At 39.7% G+C, this 13,655-nt stretch overlaps 1 protein-coding gene across 11 annotated transcripts in view; it reads right to left on the minus strand.

Moving 5' to 3' along the window:
• LOC108669833 (ELAV-like protein 1) overlaps positions 1-13,655 on the minus strand; it is an 81,488-nt gene that overhangs the window by 15,928 nt on the left and 51,905 nt on the right. For 8 of the 11 annotated variants that reach the window (XM_018157257.2, XM_018157256.2, XM_047884968.1 and 5 more), the window contains one exon: positions 1,108-1,152. The exons of the other annotated variants lie outside the window; for them this stretch is intronic. In XM_018157257.2, coding sequence (XP_018012746.1) covers positions 1,108-1,152 — 45 coding nt within the window. The remainder of the gene's footprint in view (positions 1-1,107; positions 1,153-13,655) is intronic. 11 annotated transcript variants of the gene reach the window in all.

Below are 13,655 nucleotides of genomic sequence, written 5' to 3' on the forward strand. Positions count from 1 at the left end.
AACTGCTGATTTCATAAAGATATCCATAGCAGAACATAACTACGATGCAAAAATTTGAACTCGTTTCAACATGGGGGCGCTTGTGACGATATACTTGGGAAAAATCATACAACTCATCAAGTTTCTCCGCTTGGAAATTCATCTCATGGAATGCAAGTATATTTGTATATCATGAACTCAAAGAACGATGAGACAGTAACTTTGGTGATTGAAAGCACATATTCCGGTTTAAAATGTGACGAGCCCTGATTATGAGACATGCGCAGGAGTAACTCTGCAAAATCAGATCAATAAGAAATGAAATCTCAATACTTCAAAGGAAAAGCTGCCTGTACCGAAACACTGCTCAAAAAATATACCTATATTATTTGAAAACTGAATACTGTGAGCAACAAGGAATAAACGAACGGGTCCGCATAATATATTCTCAGAGTCCGGTGTTGTCAACCAAAGAAAATAAATACGTTCAGATGGAATAATAGCTACAAACGGACAACTTGGTACAACTTAGTAGTGAACTATTGAATTTACACGAAGAAACAGCGAACCACAAGCTAATTGCTCATGATTAAGAAATTAACGTTACAATTGCCGCCTCAATTACGGGCTTGTGCATTTAATAGAAAGAGTAGTGGGCTCGTTTGCAAAGGAAAATTACGACAATCAATGTATGAATGATCAGGTATTACTGAAAATAAAAATTATTGTTTCATTCGCTTTGTTTCATCAATGAAATGCAGTTATTTGAACTGCATAAAAAGGTTCTCATTGGTTTATTAAAGTCACGTCAGTTGAGCACGCACATATAATTCAAAACAAAGCTTTCACTCGAGATGGTTAAAATAGGCGCAAGTATAGTTTGCCGCGGGAACGGGGTTAGTTTGATGACCAACATCGAATTCTTATATAGTTGATTTTTACGTCAAAGGGATAAGCACGGAGCAACCATATTAAAGGAACTAACATCAGCTCGCATGTGATCGACATGAGACTTCTCGGGTTAAAAGGGTCGAATTTTGATGAGTGAGGTTAGAAGGTTTGAATATGCATTAGCTATGTAAATGTGAGCGATATTAACAAATTATGGGAAATGAATTGGTCACGAACCTGAGCCACGGTATCCCGGCATGCCCGCGCTAACATCCTCGCCACCTAGCGGACATATTACAAACTAAATACACTTTAATTTGATGTTCTTCTATCTTTACAAGGCAAACAGCATTAGCAATCGTATGGCACGAGTTAACTCAACACCCAGTAACGTTATTGATTGAACAAGCACGATCATTTTTAATAATGTCTTCTACAGACCTTTTGAATAATTGTGAAAAATTCGCAAAATGATATTGAGTTTATCTGAAATGTCATCAAAATCTTTTATACGAGCAAATTGCAGAATTTTCTGCATGAGCAAGTTATTCGTTATGATCTTTCAACCATCCGAAGAACCGATATGAACGTAAGTAAAACTACAAACATACGAAAACTCGAGCAAGTCTTCCTAGATCTGATATTTTTTTTTATCTTTGCATTTGCAATAAAAAAATGATAATGATTGAATGCATGCCCCTTAGGACACACGTTTCACAAAAATGAAAAGCATAGATAAGGTTTATGTAAGCTTATCATTGCCACAATAATTCAGAACACAAATATTCTTTCGACATTCTAATTATTGTAGAAAAATTCTACCTCAACGTCAAATGGGTATAAAATTAAGGAAGGTTTAGTAAGCATGAAACGAGGGAGTGCGAATTTATGGTTATTCAAGAATTCAGCTCAAGTTAATTAGGACAATAAATGTTAGTTAGCAAATGAAATCCCAATTTTGATATGAATTGCATTCATGGAAACACATGAAAAATATCTCAATAATTCGAAATTATATAAAAAAAATCACGGTAACTAATGTGTAAAAACAATAATGATCGAATTGAACATAGTAAAGAGAATAAATCACTATTCGTGAAAACCGATAGAAGGAAGGTAAAAATACCAATTAGTATTTAAATTAAAAAAAAAACGTGAAAGCATCTCATTATTTGACTCAAGGAGAACAGGTGGTCGTTGGGAATGAAGACATGACTATCATAAGCAGTAGCACAAGAACCAAGCGTAGCATGAATAAGAACAAGCATGGGTAAACGCATGGAAAATAAATATATAGAATTAGAAGTATTATAACTACGAAGAAATGCAGTACGAAAAAGACAAGCGCTGCCGTGCATCAAATAACCTCTGTTGAACATGGGTCATTACACGAGTCACCAGCGACCACTTGATTCGAACTCTGCCTTTGACTCAATGTAATTAAAAGTCTCAGTTCACACACAGGAGATCCGTTGCACGCCAGCAATGACTCATCGTCATGAGAGGCTACACTTCAAATTTGTAAGTCTTATAGTCTAGAAATACTTAGCCGAGACGATGTTCCCGCATCACTCAGCACCCACCTGTAACCAAATAAAATACCGATCAGAACAATTTAAAGCTTCTATTTAGACGCTAATTTTCAGTCTGAAACACAACATTCAATACAGAATAGATTAAATTATTGTTAGCGAGTTGATATAAATTTTACAAAGTTCAATAATTTTACAGCAAAATTAGACAAGCGAAACTAGAATTGCTAGGAAAGAAATTGCATGAAAAATCCTAGATACATGAACTATGAAAGCAGTTAGGTTAATAAATGTAATCCGGATGCAAAACTATGCCCGAAAAAAATTGCGACCCTTATACAGGAATGGAGGTATAAATAGAAGCCTGACATGTATTGAAAGCATGAGTACATCCCGCTCCAGAGCCAATGCCTTCTCAGGCTAATGAGGCGAAGAGTCTAAATGTACGGTAGGGCAGTGAGACATGGGATGTCATTACCGTAGACTTCCTCGCATTGAATTTTCAAGATAAACTCGAGCTGCACGTTATCGAATCTATGGAGTCGTTACCGCGGACTGATATCACTATCGTTGCTAATTGCACAGCAGCGATAAATAAAAACAATTCAGCCCTTGATAAATAAAAACAATTTACATCATAATGTAATTATGCGGAATATCATGAAGAACCTAAAACGTTTATTTCCGTGCTAACTCTGCCTATAGGGATATTAGCATAACTACGAATGTCCAAATTTAGCTACAAACTGACAAACTGCGCTGGAACTGTCGAGGTTGCGCACTATTTGGAAAAGCCAAGCGGATGAATGAAATAAGAAATTTCAGAACTATAATGCACAGTGAATCGAAAATTGTCTTTCTGGGGAGGCGACAGACCAACCCTCATGAATGCCGAGCGTTGCCTCGGTGACGTGTGCCGGGCAGGTCTGACAGACGGTAAAAGGAAGCGAGTGTCAAACTGCCATTGCTTTATTGGCGGGAAGTTAACAGGTGGCTCGTACATGACAGCTGGGCGACACGCCGCGTCTCACAGCCCTCAACACCCATCATGCTTTCAGGCTCGACATCGCCTACACCTGCTCCCTCCCCCCCCCCCCCTATCCCATACACACAACTTGCTTGAACTAACAACACTGCGATAAATTAGTGGGGTATTGACAAAAAATGATTACACAGCATGCGCAAAAGTGTGGCACTATGTTATGTCCCTTCGCATGGCACAATGAAATCAGAATGGCCCACAGAAAAAAAATTAATATGTGAAAAAAGGGCATCTCGTTTCCTCATCTTGAACCCCCAGATTGAGGCACTAAAATACGTCTAACATTGCGATCAGATTTATTTCATAAAAAATTTCACCCACAAACTTTATTTTCGATATGTTTGTTGTTCGTAACTGACGCTCGTTTAATAATCACGGCCTGCATGAGGTTTTGTCAATACTTGTGATTGTTAAAAATTGTGGTTGCTAAGAGAGGCGAACAAAAATTACCCAAATGTGAACATTTCCGCGGATATGAACATTCCTACGGACTGGAATATCACCTCTAACGGAGGTATTTAAATTAGTGCCTAGAGGACGCAGCACGACAGTTAATCTCACACACGAGAGCAACAATAACGGCATGGCAGTCGTAGGTACAGCTGAAGGGAGGCATGCAGCTGCAGCGTTATATAGGCAGGCTGCCAAGGTTGCATCAGACAAGCTAACACGATTCAGTACAACTGATGCCGCAGATTCACGGTATTTACATGCCGCATATTCACGGTATTTACAGCCATTTCTACAATTACAGTCTACCGCGCCGGAGATAGGAAGCCTGTCATAAACGAGAAAAAGTCAACGTTATAAAACAGAATTTAATAATTCGATTTTTCAGGTGAGCAACCTGATAGACCGAACGTATTCAGATTATAACATAAATTATAGTTGTGTAACATTTCAAAGTAAATTACCAAAAGAGCGACATAAACTCGCACAAAACTAGGGACGTGTGAAGAAGCATAATAAACAAAGAAAAGACAACGCAGCTTCACACATCCCACGTGTCAATACTTTGAAAGGAGAATAGCACACGAACGGCTCTTACGTGTCAAGCAAATAAATCAGCTACGGTACTATGGGAATACGATATTATTTGTTCTGTAAAATGTTTTGACAGTTGAATTGTGATATCACTTCTTATCTCCCTACCCGATTTCATTACGTTTTTGTGGAGCCAATAAATGAGGTATTACGTGAATAAATGGTTTATCGTTCACCTTGATGACGGCGCGTGGGTAATTATACTATAAGCTAGTCATCTCATCACTCAATCACGAGTAAAAAAATTAGTATAAATGAACGATGGTCTTGAACGCGGTAGCAAGTTTTATTTCCGATGATAGTACCATCCTATCATTCCTGAAATATAATCGCCGAATAAAGGACGAGATCGACGTCATGTAAGTTCCAGAATAAGCGAGCGAGTTGCCTGAGTGTGGCACTTGGGAGCGCTAATGTGCTTGTTCTCGCAACAAGCACTATAAGCAAGCGTGCTCAGGCACCAAGTTCCCTAGTTTCCAGCACGAAAAGAAGCAAAGCAAGAACAAGAGTTGCCAAGCGAGCAAGAGACGAGCAACTCTTGAGTGGAAGGAAGATATTAAAGGGCTGGTGTTCCGACGGAGGAAGCGGCAGCAGGAAGTTCGGCACTCACGAGTAACACAAGGCGAGCAATAGGCGAGCCGAGAAAGCAGATCTCAGTACCATTGTGCCGCCGAGTTATCGGTCGCTGACGGAACAAGCGCCAGATAATGTCTTTAATTCCAGCACGAATGCACCATAGAAGAGGAAGACCACAGAGGCTGTTGCCTCAGACGAGCGCTATCTTGGATACCATCAGCAGAATATCATCAGCTCTAGGAAATGCGAGCGACGCGAGATGAGCGGCAGTTTAGTCGTCACAGTGCTTATGATGGAGAAGTTGTGGCGTAAAGCCAATGTGCGCGTGGCTCAGCCAGCAATCATAAATGTTACAAGAAAGCGTGTATTAGATAGAGCTGAGGGAATAAGGCAGATAAGCTAAAGATAAATAAATATTCTCATTAGCACACGGATGATTGAGAGTTTTTCACGGAAGAATGTAATACAAGCCTCGATAATTCTATGATAATATTTCAGGAAAGATAGAATTTGCGTACGTATTCATTTGTAATTACATGCAAAGAAAAAACACTAAACCAAGAAACTAATATGTAGTCAGTATACAACATAACTGATAACAAGAGCAGCAGGAAAGATAAACGAAGCAGCAAAGATGAGCAATGAAATCAAGCCTGGCAATATTTCAGGAGCCCGAAGCAGCTGTCGTTATTCTGACATGAGCAATAAAACGGACCACACGGAGTTTGTGTTGAGCGTAAACACGTCATTGGGCCGCAGAATCGGACCGTTGCTCTCGGACAATCTGCTGACCCAGCGGTCGCCCGCATCGCGGTTATGTAGAAACTGATAAATGTCCAACAATCGCGGCGGTTCCTCATATCAAAAATATTCTACATTTTTTGAAACCTCGAAATCAACATATACGTCAAGACTAAGGCAGATTTTATTTGGAATGAGCCCAATCAATTTTCTGCGAGCAGAAGGCCTATAAATGCATGTTATAAATTCGTGCCGCACCTTCGATGACCCAAAAATGACCATTAGTTACCTATTCGCTGATTAATTGTGCTTAAAATATTTTGTGTTGAAGGATAGATTGTCCAGATAACATAAGCATAATGGCTGTGTGACGCAGAACTGACTGTAAAATATACACAGTAAAAGACAAAATGTAGTGTCCACATTAACTGAGCTAAGTGCTCGGTTTAGTGTCTGGACGAGTCACTACAGCCCCTGTCAGTGTTGGCCATCCCATTGAAAGACAAGCATGATATAGTGATTAAGAATAAGCCAATTATTTGGTTCTAAATGCACACAAGTGCATCTTACGTCACATATCCACTTTCAACGGATTTCAAAGCAAAATGCATATTCTTTGTAGTTAGATGTTATCGTGATTTATTATAAGTGAAAATTGACAACATATTCAAGACGCTAAGAATTTTAATCGATAATCTCATTGTTTTAATAGTTTCAAAAATCACACGAGTGAGCAAGTGATTATTCGAGAATATTCAAATAAACCATGACATACCATACTAGCTATGCAGTAGTGAGATTGTCTAAAAGCTCTGAACAAAAGTGATAAAATTTCAAGTTTAAACACAGAACACTCGAATAGATTCATACCAATTTGAGAATGACAAATTGCCTAACAAAATCAATTTCCTCCAAATATACAGGATAAAAGAGAACATTTGAATATTGTCGAGAGTATATTTTGAATGGCAAAGACATTTCTTGCCGCGGATTTACATAGACTGAAAAACGCAGGACACAGTGGATCGAATATAAGCACAACGATAAAAAAATAGGCGCCCAACAACAAAACATGACTGACGTTCGCGACAGCGGCATCCGAAGAGCAACAAAAAAGGACGACAGTTAAGCGCATATTTTTCCATTTTATTGAAATCTGTCGTGCAAAATTCTGGAAGCAAGTGTCTTACAGCAAGCGATATCCTCACCCTCCCTCCAAAAAAAAAAAAAAAATTAGCAATGATGCCAGTCAAGGCGCCACGACGTTGCAAAGTATCATTCAGGTTGACACGGAATTTTGATAAAAATAATGCAACGCTGCCTTCCTGAATATCAGGTTGCCACGCAAAATTAACCATTGAAAGTGTCATTGTCTTAGCAATCTCATAATGCAATAGACACAGGTCAGCGACTAAAATATATCAGTACCGATATCAAAATTCTGTGGTAATAGTTTCTGATTGTGATGCATACAATAAAATTCGGCATATTGTGATTCACATAAAAATGGGGGATTTATGCACTGAAATTGGACAGAATATACGATTCAGACTGGTATTCTCGTCCGTTACATAACATGAATAATACACAAGCTAAAAAATACACAGACTTCCCGGTAAAATCGTATGTATACAAGAAACTCGGCAAAAAGAAAACGGATACCATTCTTAACTTGCGTGCTCGTGACTCCTGCATTGATGATACGTCTAGGTTTCAAGTGAACTGCTCTAAGCTTACTTTTGAACCTACATGTAAATGTATTTACAGTGATTTTATTTGTATAGTAGTATCCACAATGATGCAATGTAGATAGATTTATTCACAGTGATGAAATGTAGCTATTATGTATCCACAATGCTACAAAAAATTTTCAAACGTATGGCCTCTGGACGGGAGTTTATGAACGGACGAGACATACGATGTCTGCAAGCTGCAGCAAAAACTAGAGAGAGGCGAGGCCCAGAATAGCAGCTCAAGGGAGGAGCGTGGGAGACAACACTCACTCAGATCATGCAAATAATTTGCATAACTAATGTTGATGAAAGTGTCCCGCTTGATGTGCTCTATAGCTCATGTAACAATAAGTTACGGATAATACGGTTTGAAGGCAAGAGTGAAGTTATGTGACGGATGAAGCAAAGAAGTTCCAACTTTGATGAACACTAACGAAAGCAGGAACACAGACAATTTTGAAGAATTATCGCATAAATGCAATAAATCTATATTATTTAAAAAATTCGACACTAAAAAGTTATAAATGCATTAAATTCGAGCAAGGACAGATAAACGATAAGTGATCCCAAGCGAAATTCGTATCACAGTTGGGCGCTAGATTATAAATGAAATTTAAACGCAGTTTCACTTAAACTATGCCACGGAATGACTCTGAACTGAACTAAATAAAGCCTGAACATGCACTGTATAATAAAGGTTCGGAATATTTCTAAGTTCATGCAGCGCAGCTATCAGAGAAGAGGAAATTCGGTTGTGATGATTATATACCGCATGAATCACAATTGCATTTTGTGAAGGCATAATGCATAAGGAGAAAATCGGCAATCGAAGAAACTGTTTAGCTCATACGGAGCAGAAATGCGGTTGTTATAAAATTCATACTGCGCGTCTAACAATGCTGTTGAGATATAGCTTCCAGCTGTCACGATTATGAATTTATTTCCTCTACATACGAGAACGCTCAAGACACGAAAAATAAAGGATAGTAATCAGTATTAAAGTCGAGTTGTCTCATCATAAGAGAAATAGATTGCACTCAAGATGACTTTATTTATTTCCAGATATGGTGGAAGACACATGCTCGAATGCTTACATTTCCATTCAAGACAATTTCCAGGTCCATGTCATCTACAATTTTCTCAGCACAAATCGACTCCCATCCGCTTCCTATATGCAATAAATTCTCTAGTACCATTCTACATCATTTTTTTCTTGCCCGGGAAATCTTATACATTGTACAGGTTCTCAGTGAAAATTTACAGACGCGTCAGCTTCTGATTTGGAGTACCAGAAGCTGGGGCGACTCTAAATTTTATTACAGTGAAAATTTACAGACGCGGCAGCTTCTGATTTGGAGTACCAGAAGCTGGGGCGACTCTAAATTTTGTTAGGATTTCTAGAGGACGATGCTGCCCCGCGTCGGTTGGATACGACAACAAGAGTGGCGTTCAGGACATCCCAACAAATTGAGACTGACTTCAATGGGTCGTAGGAAGCAGTCGATGGATTAGACTACACGCCCGGGACACTCCCGACACATCAAATAAGGAATATCTTCAGCGAATGGATCCCGCGCGGGATCTTCCTCAGAGTCCCAGCCCAACATCTAATTCCTAAAATGGAGATGCCGGCGAAAAGAATATTATATATACAAGTCCTCTCGTCGGGATTATTCGCTGGAAGAAATGCTTGGTCGATGGAAAAGAAAGGCTCATCTTTGACGTATTAAGATGCTATTGCAGAAAACTGACAATTGTCGAGGAAATTTATACGAAAGGGAAAGTAAATTAAATCTCGCTTTCCACGCAACTTCAAGAGTAGCGGAATACGCGGGCTGAAATTTTCGGTGTGAGAAAAATACTGTTAATTCTAAGCTAACTTCTTCATAGATAACTAAGAAAAATTAAATAGATAACGCCCCTCAAACTAAAACGATGAAAAAAAAATTCCAAGAATCAGATCTAGATATAGACTAAGAGTAGTATAGCATGTAGCAAATTATTGAACGATATATTTATACCGTACGCGAATGGTCCACAATTTCATTCCACGCGGGAACCATGACCTCAAGACCGCTCGTGAAGTGATGCATGATAGGCCAGAAGAAAGACGAGCTCTTAAAGATCTTTGAGTGTCGCAGGGCTGCCGACAAGACGAGGGAGGCGAAGGGGATATTAATGGCGCAGTCAGCAGTTATTATGGCACAAGAGAAGTCGGACAGCTCATTTGCATGGGGTGATGGCGAGGCGCCCCACCATCATATTCCCAAGCATTAGGCCGTGGATGAGCTGCAGTGCGCTATCCAACTCCCGCAAAAGGGCATCCTGGATGCAGAAGAGTGATCGAACCCCGGCCTGTTCGGCCGTGATTTTTGTCGCACACAGCGAACAAAAAATAAGCCTATTTCGGTAATACTCATCTGAATACTGATGGAGAATTGTGATACTACAATATCTACGAAGGATACACTAATCTGGAATGAATCATGATGAAACAGTAGCAGATATTTAAAAGACCATCTTGACATGGCCGTCGTGGCAACACAAATAAAGTCACATTAAGAAGTCATAAAAACGCAACTGGCGCATCCTGAGTCGTAAAAATTCACTTTGGTCTTCCATAGAGGCTCGTTAAATAAGCAACGATCATGCAGTCAGGGACAAAATCAGCGTCGACGATTCAAGTCCTAGCTTGGACTGAAATTAATACAAGAAAGAGAAGGTCTAAACTTGAGGATGAGACACGGAGCTTCCAGATCTTCCTCGTGTCATAAAGAGAACAGGATGAACGTAGGAAGGCTATCCCTTGTCAGGAGTGAGCGAAGTTGTGGTTCATAAGAACGGTCGAGGCGTTCTCGTGATGCTGGCGTTTCTGTAATATTCTCCAACAGGCGGGAGTTGCTCTTAGTAATTGCGCAGTTCGAGTTGGTAATTGTGCTTAGTTGCTAGTCATTACGAGGTAGGTGCAATGACTGAGTCGGGTTAACAGAGCGTGTGCCGCGTATAGTTCGAGTCGAGAGAAATCGCTTGCACCTAAGTTAAGAAACACATTTCAGTTTATCTGTAGGTTAATTAAGATATCAAGTAGATTGATTCTGTCGCCCAAAGCATTCGCTAAATAATTATTTTTCGCCGGCGACTAGATGTAACACACTTACAAAGCAAACAGGACGACAACTTTGTCGCTTCGTATACTGTAACGTGTGCAAGCGTCTTTATTGTTAAATAACTGAACCTTCCCATTCTTATTTCAAATAATTCTGGAGCTCAGGAGAGAAATAAGAGTACATTTTATCTATGCAAAGACAAAAATGAACAGTATCAACTATCTGTTCAGAACTCGGGCCAGTAATCCTCTAACGATGCCTGAAGGTAACGTGGTAATAGACACGAGACTCGCTGCACGTACTGGGGTAGGCAAGTCTTTCATGAACCAAGATCCAGCAGTCGATTAAGAGTGTCAGTGGAGCGAGTAGCGAGGCAATGCTCAAGGCACCGCGCTTCTCGTATGAAACAGGGCCGTAGGCACGACAGAGCAGAAATTCGAAGTAAACTGACGCAGCAGAACGAAACTAGGTTCCGGCCCTGCTAATGGATGCCTAGGAATGCTCCAGGGATTAAGCGGGAACAACGAGCCCAAGCTCTTACTTGACTAATGTGTGTAGCTTTATTTGTAACCTGACTGCGTCGGCAAACAGGTTTCTAAGAAATTCACGCAAATCACTACAGAAACGACCGAAGCAAAGCCATCGCCACTGAGATTACAAATGCATTTAATCAAAAGGAATGATGGCCGTTTTATAACTCGCATTTTTTGAGTAGATAAATTTTATCTACCAATAAACAAATCATGACATTATTAAAATATTTCAATGAATTTAATGCACGCGCAAAAAAACGAAGTTCGTAACACCTAGACGTTTAATTCCCTCAATATAATGAATGCAATGACGTTGTGACTGAACAGAAAAAATTTCAGTAGTGATTGTAAGCCCGGTGGCAGAACTGAAGGCATTATAAGAGCTGGAGGCAACGTGATGTAACAGATTTCATCGTCATGCCAAACCACAGGCGCAAGCATCCTGGAATGTAAGGGAGATTCAGTGGCGTCGAGCGGAAATGAGGAGATCTAGAGGCGCTCTAAGAAGAAAACTTTACAACTCGCACGCAACGGCTCGGAATTATATGTGCCAGGTATAGTGATGTCGACTTTAATATGCACAGTTTTGACGAATAATAATTTAGTCTCCAGGGTGCATCACATACGTACGTCATGGTATTATCAGACCACTACATAACTAAGCGGCATATTGGCTTGGAATTTCAATACATTTTCGAACAAAGTGCTACAGCGATACCTCCATTGCCCATTAGATCAATGCTCAGAGCACCGAAAAAAATAATAATGAAAAACGAGAATCAAGGAGCGCGAAAACTTTCCGACGAAATTTCTACAGATTATTTCATAAAAAATTACACCATTTATGCATTGTGAATTTGTGATCATAAACTCAATGAATCTAAGACATAAATCGAGATAAGTAAACGTGGAAACATCAATGGACTTTAAAGTGAAGCGCAAGATCTCTGTCGCACTGTTCTCGCGTAATAAACTTGTACACGAGTGAATATAGCGTCTTCAAGCTATTTCTAGTAGCATGCTTGAGGCCGCAACAAATAAACCAATAACAACCAAACCACTCATAGACCTTTATGCATATTAAAAGAGCGATAGTTTATGCGGACAATTTTAGAACCCAGGTCGTGTTACAAGTTGATCAACAGATATGTTCGCATATTTACACGCAGTTCAGGCAACGATAACAGTATGAACGGAACTACCTATTGAAAACGTCTAATATTTATAGAATATTAACGATTTTGTCAGCAGTTATTGTCGGAATGCAACCCCAAGAGGAATGACGCATTACTCGTACCGAAAGCAAATCAGGAACATCACGAAAGTCAAAATTGCTATCTGAGATGGCACATCAAGTTGGTAGCCGTTACTTTTTTGCGGGCAAGTTTTAATAAATAAAATTTGAAGTAGAGCTTAAAATTATCTTATTTCTCTAAGTTTGTTCAAAGAGCATCGTTATTCCGTATTCATCAATCACCATTCATATGCTTAGCTGGTATTACGCGACAACACCAGGACACCTTACGGCTAAAAATAAATAGGAAGTGAAACCAAACATTAAGAATAGCGCATCATCATTTCTCCAAGCACGTGGGTAGGAAGATCTAATCATAAAATTTCAGAAACTTCAAAACTGTGATAAGAGACGCCACAACTCAAATGCCAACTCCCCAGTTTGCGTCATAAAACAGCTTATTTTTCGGCGAATAAAAAGTATACTTCGTAATAAATTTAGCAATTCATAGTCATGAAGCTAAGCAAAGATAAAATATGAGCTGATGCGGTATCGGTAAGGGTTATACTTTTTCGATGCTTGTAAGTGATTGAGTAATGGTTTGAAGTAGTTTAAAAGAAGACCGTTTTTAATTTTCCATTTAATTCAAATGGAGTAGAGACGCGAAAGACGAGTGGCAGTACCGGCAGTAATGAGGCAACGCCGGAAGCTTCGTTTCAGTGGCGAGTGAAGCGCTGTTGCCCACCATATAAAGCAGCATAAATGGGAGCAAAAGTAGGTCGTAGAACAGCCAAGTGGGTCAGGTAACGAGCACTCGAACGTAACAAAATAAAGCACTGGAATCATTGCACGAATACCGCCGATAAAAGTAACCGAATGAACTATTGGACTGACTCTCGCTGCAATAAAAGTCTCAGGATTGGGCACGGTTTGCTAAAGCTCCAGTATGATCAGCATTGCAGCGATGCCTGCGCCGTTTTTCATCAGCTTAAGGCTCTCTTAGTACCTGTCCCGGTGCGATCAGGTTAATAGCCAAGCCTCGAATGGTGGCATTTACAGAGGCGGAACTTCTTTCCCCGAAAACATTAATGTTACTATAACGTGGCTTCAAAGAAGCTCGAGATCCCGACATTTGTAAATACCGCCTATATCCGATAGTATTTAGTCTAAAGATAATTTACAACACAAAAATTAAGCTGTGTTTTCTGTATGAATATCCTCCGTGCAATTTATTGATATCAGT

Source organism: Hyalella azteca, unplaced genomic scaffold (genome assembly GCF_000764305.2).
Source record: "Hyalella azteca isolate HAZT.00-mixed unplaced genomic scaffold, Hazt_2.0.2 contig16640, whole genome shotgun sequence".
Lineage (NCBI taxonomy): Eukaryota > Metazoa > Arthropoda > Malacostraca > Amphipoda > Hyalellidae > Hyalella > Hyalella azteca.